The sequence below is a fragment of the Arachis duranensis genome, chromosome 6, assembly GCF_000817695.3.
Source record: "Arachis duranensis cultivar V14167 chromosome 6, aradu.V14167.gnm2.J7QH, whole genome shotgun sequence".
Lineage (NCBI taxonomy): Eukaryota > Viridiplantae > Streptophyta > Magnoliopsida > Fabales > Fabaceae > Arachis > Arachis duranensis.
In genome coordinates, this window is record NC_029777.3 from 97,088,321 (window position 1) to 97,094,598 (window position 6,278).

General features: G+C 31.2%; 1 protein-coding gene across 1 annotated transcript; it reads right to left on the reverse strand.

Moving 5' to 3' along the window:
• Positions 1-1,224: 1,224 nt before the first annotated feature.
• LOC107494852 (lysine histidine transporter 1) lies at positions 1,225-5,919 on the reverse strand. The gene is made up of 7 exons (XM_016115893.3): positions 5,701-5,919; positions 3,026-3,183; positions 2,558-2,941; positions 1,978-2,477; positions 1,813-1,904; positions 1,654-1,722; positions 1,225-1,528 (listed from the first exon to the last, which is right to left on the reverse strand). The coding sequence occupies exons 1-7, from the start codon at positions 5,752-5,754 to the stop codon at positions 1,430-1,432; spliced, it is 1,356 nt and encodes a 451-aa protein (XP_015971379.1). The 5' UTR covers positions 5,755-5,919; the 3' UTR covers positions 1,225-1,429.
• Between the last annotated feature and the right edge of the window lie 359 nt (positions 5,920-6,278).

The following is a 6,278-nucleotide window of genomic DNA, read 5'->3' on the forward strand; positions in this document are numbered from 1 at the left end:
CATTTAACTAAAAAAAAAAGAAATAAAAAAAAGAAGAAATAAATACAGCATTAGAAGAAATATTTTTCTGTATTTGCAGCAAATTTTGGTGTAACACGAAGATATTTAAGAATTTTCGGTGTTTTTGTACTTATAAGATTTGCATAATTCAAAACTCTTTATCTTCCTCTTCCTCCTCATCTTCTGCTGCTTCTTCTTCTTTTTTTCTGTCATTATTACCATCTTCTTTTTTTTCTTATTCATCTTTTTCTTTTTGTTTTACATTCTCAAGTTTTTTCTTGTTTTACTCTCTCAACAAGAATAAAAACAAAAAAAAATCAAACAAAGAAGAAAAAACACATAATGCTGCAAAATTATTTGAAAAAGGATGAACTTAGATTCATTCAACTAAAAGAAAGAAATAAATAAAGAAAAAAAGAAGGAAAAAAAATGCAGTATTAGAAAAAATATTTTTCTGTATTTGCAGCAAATTTCGATGTAACACGAAGATATTTAAGTGTATTGTTTAAGAATTTTCGGTGTATATGTACTGATAAGTTCTACATAATTCAAAACTCTTCCTCTTCTTTCTCCTCATCATCTTCTGCTGCTTCTTCTTCCTCATCTTCTTATTTCATTTTCTCATAATTCTTTTTTAATTTAGTTTCGCAACTTCCTTCACTTTTCGCGACGATTTTGATCCTTGTTTGAATTTTGAGCGTTACGGTTTTAATTGAGAAAGAAGACTATTCAAGAGTTAGGGAAGCGCGTGTTTACACGCAATCTAAATTAAGAATTGTTTTTGTTGAGTTTAGCCTAACTTATATGAACTTGTATACCAAAAAGACTTATATATATAACATCACTCATTTTTTTTTTGTCAGATTTAATTCAAGAAAGAAAATTTTGTAGAATTCAGTTGTTATAAAAAAATCAACCATGTGCAAGAACCTGTTAGATCACAATAAAGAATTAAAGATTAAAGTTTGTTTTTCTATTGAAAAAGTCATGAATATCTTTAATTCTTATTACTTATGGTACAAAAATTAACGTAAAGTTTTTTTTTATTATAAATGAATCATAAATAAGAATCGGATAGAAATGTTAATCAAATTCCTCTAAACTCGAGACATATTCATTCCCCACGAGTAGTACCAGTATTTAGGCGCAGATATTTACTCAAAGAAATCGTTACTGATAAATTTATTTTATCAATGACCATTTTAATTTAAAGAACAACAAAACGGTAAGCATTAGCGAATAAACATTAAGACAATTTCACCCATAATCAAAGAGAAAACTCATAATTTACATTCATAAGTGAAAATTAACCAATATTATCTAGAAAATTTGCGGCATAATGGTCCAGTAATATGTTCCAGGAATAATGTATTCATTTGTCATACTTCCACTATATCTTCAAATCTTCATTGATTCAACAGGAATTAGTTTAAGAGTAGAACTTGTAGCTCTTGGCATCCAGTATGATTTGCCTCAATCCTCCAATAGGTGATAAAATCATTAAACATAGGCCAAGCACAATGCAAATCTGTAATCGATGAAGAAACATAAGACTTGCTTAAAAAAGAGTGAATAATATTACGAGTATGTTTCGTTAGTAAATAAAATTAAGGTGAAATTTTAATGGATGAAATTCATGTACACAAAACATACCCAGTTAGCCCACCAGGACAAGCCAAATTTCCTTGGTTTGTAGATCGCTAGCCACATGATGCAGGGGAGCTGAAAATTTAGATAAGAAAAGGAACAAAATTAAGCAAAAAATAAAAAATGACTCTTAATTAATTTACATTTTTTATTATTACTACTTACAAAGTAGGTTGTTGGAGCAAAGGCGAAACCTCCGAAAAATCCCAGGAGACCCCCGAAAAATGGGAAGGTGATAGCAATGAACATGGTGAATGCTGAAAAAGACGAATGGTCAAAGCACAGGAATTTCATTGAAAAGAAATAACAAGTGTTTAATTTGTTACTTACCAACATACACATTGCGTACAATAAAACGAAGAATTCGGCTTGGTTTGAAATTGAGTTTCTTGACCATGACAGTTTCAATCATGTCAAAGACGGGCATTGCATAGATCTGATAACTTCCAATAACATGGACAACAACAAACATGTTGGCCATAGCAATAAGCCACTTGGGTTTCTCCAAAGAGATGAGGATGTTGTCCGCAACACCATTTCCAAACATCCAGTAGCCAACAAGAGCCACAGGGAAGTAGCACAAAGCCACAACTATGTAAGCAACAACCACTCCTCTCCACATTGGACCCTTGGATGGTTTTTCCGGCGTCGACGGAATCGTTGCCTGGATTTCCAACACCACGTTGTGGCCGGCGTAGGCGAACGCCACGTCACCCAGGGCGTTGAAGAACCCGAACACTGTTCCTACTCTGCTTGAAGATTTGTACCCATACTCCACATTTTCTTGAACTCCCTTGTGAGCTGAAGCTGCCCATGCAATGGTGGAGTAACTGTATGCATCACAAGACAAAATCATGAAGCAGAACTGCACCAAAGAAAGATGTAGATTAAGAAGATGAGAAGCACGCACCTTAAGGACATGACAGCTGCTGCCAAGGACACACCAGAGATTGAGTTGAAATTGGGGAGATGAGACAACACAAAGTGAACAGAGGCAAAAATCATAATGAAGAAAGTCAACTTGATCTTTTTGCAATCCGAACAAACAGTATTATGGAACTTCTGTAGTGATTTGCCTCCAGTAACCATGTACACTATGTTCACACCAACTTCAACTATAAGCTGTTGAGGCACCACAATATAAAGACCAAGCTTTTCGCCGAATGCGTATTGACCCAATTCATGGTACCTGTCGAAACGTTTCCCTGGAACCATTTCATGCATCTCAACCATTTGCCATAGAGTGTACAGGGTAATGATCCATGATAGAACAAGTACAGTCACACCAGGACCCCTGAAAAAAACGTGTACAAAATAATCATTGAGTTATGGGTTCAATGGCATGCATACGAGTATATGTACAAAGATAGATGTATACCATCCAAGTTCGGACATGGCATAAGGAAGACTGAGAACACCAGCTCCAACCATGGCTGTCACATTGTGAAAAGCCGAGTACCACCATTTTGCATTTCTCGAAGAAGTTATTGGCAGCCACGCTTCAATTGCCTTCTCTCTCTCTGTCTTCCCATCAACCTATTTCAACAAAGATGGAGACCATAGAAAATAAGTTTGTATTGAATTCTGTTTTTGACTTGTAAATAAAAGGATAATACATACATAAATTTGTTTAGTTATAAAAAAATAATATTAAAAGAAGAAGTGTCCAAAAAGTGGTGGAAAATGCATAGATCCGGTCCCTCCTAACTAATTGATAAAAAGTGCAATATAAAAAGGTTAGTTGTATCTCTTGCATGCTACTAGTGGTGCGTGTATGTCTTTTTCTTGTCATGACTTATGTGCATGCATTTCACAATCACGGTTAACACATGTATAAAATGAACTTTAAAACTCATGATGACAGTTTCTTGTGTTATTATTTAGCTACATTATAAACATATCAAAATTAACGTCTCAAAACAACAACAACAATAACAATAATTTTTTTTTTAAAAGATAAAACTCAACATAATAAGTGAAACACGCAACCCATACAAGACAAACTAAAAATAGAAAAAAAAAATACAAAAAAAACATTTTTTAAAGTTATTTCTAATATAGTCATCAACAACTTAATTTATTATCACACCATTTTCTAAAACAATAAAATGAATCACTAACGCAATTCATCAAATTTATTATTTTATACTAAAATATGACATTATTTTGTATAGCGAAATATTTTATATAACAGAAAAAAAACTCATCTAACCTAAATTTTTTAACAAACCTAAAATCTGAAAAATAATTAAATGAGAATATTATTTTAGGATTATAAATATAGTTGCCGGGGAAAAGTCAACGGGATCCAGAATCACGCAAGAGTGATTTGTTAACGTAGTGGGTGATAAAGATACCTTACAAACTAACAATTAACAAAACAATGCACAGTGTCACCAACTTGCTTCGCAAAATCAAGTTGTGTAGGACAATAAATGTTGAGACTTAGACACACTGAATACAAGTCAGAATATCTACGTCAGGAAATAGTCAACGTTAAAATCCGAAATTTAAAAAAAAGGTGAATTATTAAACAAAATTCCACGCGCTTGTTACGTCGGTGTTTGAAATTTAGTTCTTGGCACTGAGTGTGTGATCTGCAGATTGCAGGTACATGGATAATATCCTCTGAATTCAAATTCAGAAAGAAATTAAAGATTTTACCAAAATAGTTTTTCCTTGACTTTTAGAATTACTAATTTATGTTTTGAAAGACAAGGAATAAAAAAAACTTAGCTCAACAATAAATATAATATAAATTTAATAATTTTATTGATTTTCATAATTTTATTAAATTTATAATTAGATTTTTATATTTGTTAATTAATTTTCTAAATTTATCTAAAAAATATAAAAAAATTAATTAAAAACTAGTAAAATTATAGCAACTAACATACAAATTAAACTTTTAATATAATATAGATGCAAGACTGTACATGACACATCCATTCATCCATGTGAAATGCCTTTTAGCAAGTTAAACAAAGCATATGAAAAGAAAAGCTTCTTCAAATGCTTTTAGCTAGCCGCAAAGGCTTAAACTATATTATACATAATTGCACACGATAAATTATGAAATTTGACCAATTCTCAAAACACCCAAACAACGCAAATTAAAATTATCTCCTAACAAACCAAAATAGTACCACTAAGGTACAGATTAAGACTGCATAAAAATACACATTAGGATTACATCATCTACCTATGCTAGTTGATTCATTATTATATTTAAGAACAATTAAAATATTATTCAAGTACTCAAGTGTGTATTTAACCTATAAATATTGTGAATTATATTTTCTGAAAAATATTAAAATGTGCTTTTAACGGAAACTACGTGTCCTGCAATTTATTATCAATGGAGGTCTGTTAGCAATTTATTCTGTATGAAACCATGTGGAACCGTAAAATAAGGCTGGATTAACGAAAAGCATACATAGTATTTTTATCTTATTATATTTTTACCGGATAGGAATAAGGATGAGATTAAATTATTAGGGTCAAATATCAAAAGTCAAACATGAGCAAGTTCCCATTATCTGCCATTATTGCTTCTATTCGAGTATTCCAGCTAATTCTTCTTATTATAAGAGGTAACGAAGAGTTAAAAGACTCTGTGCTGTCAAGTTTCAATTTAACCCTTTGTCACGTGACTTCGTCAAGACTCTTAACTCTTAAGTCGTCACTAAAAGAAAATAAAACAATCAAGAAGGACGTTTATTATTCCGCAAAATTCTCATGATTTCTTGCGATTTTTCAGAAAAGAAAGAGATAAAGGAAGAAGGAAGAAGGAAGAAGGAAGAAAGAGACTTCAACAGCATTGTGTTTGGGATAAAACAATAAATGAGAGACAGGACAAGAAGCCACAACAAGATTCAAGAAAAAAATATGGTGAATAAAGGATTTATTTTAACGATTTAAATAGTAATAATTTTATTCTCTGTTCATGATCAAATTCATATTCATGTTTTGGCAGAAACAAAAATTTATTTATTGCAAATACAATAATGATAAAAATAATATACAAAAAGATAGATAAAGACAGAGACTTACAGAGCCAGAGCCATTAGTATGAGAGTTGAGTTCAGTTGGTCCTTGAGTTCCCATGACTAATCAGAATTGAGAACTGAGTGGAGAATGGAACTATGGAAGGCAGAGGAATAATGATGTGATAATAATTAGGATATAGAAATCTTTGAGGGTGGGTTTCTAATAATATGAAGTAGGAAGTGCCTGCCAAACTTGAATGTAGAGTTATACGATCACTCTGTCTTTCTATATAAATAGAGAAAGTGTGATCATATCTTAGAGAGGAATAAGATAGTGGGGCCCAGAGTTCTTGTAGAATTTCTTAATTATCTTTAATTAATTCAAAGTCTACACTTAATATGAACATCACATATTATTAACTTTAAAGGGGAATTTAAGTAATGCTAAATAGCCACTTATCTCTGCTTCTTTAACAGATTAATTTGTTTATTTTTAAATTGCTAAAGGATAATCTTCAATATCTTTTTAACGCTATTTTCTTAAGTAATTATATTTTGATATTCAATTCTATTAGGTAACTAAATAGGAGTTAATTAACCTTTTCTTTTAAACTTGTTATTTTATAAAAGAAAATAAATTTA

Excerpts from the sequence above, each read along its gene's own strand:
- LOC107494852 (XM_016115893.3), bottom strand. The coding sequence starts at position 5,754 with ATGGGAACTCAAGGACCAACTGAACTCAACTCTCATACTAATGGCTCT. Across the intron at positions 3,184-5,700 it reads ATACTAATGGCTCTGGCTCT|GTTGATGGGAAGACAGAGAG; the intron begins GTAAGTCTCTGT and ends TTGTTGAAATAG. Across the intron at positions 1,723-1,812 it reads TTGCTCCAACAACCTACTTT|CTCCCCTGCATCATGTGGCT; the intron begins GTAAGTAGTAAT and ends CTAAATTTTCAG.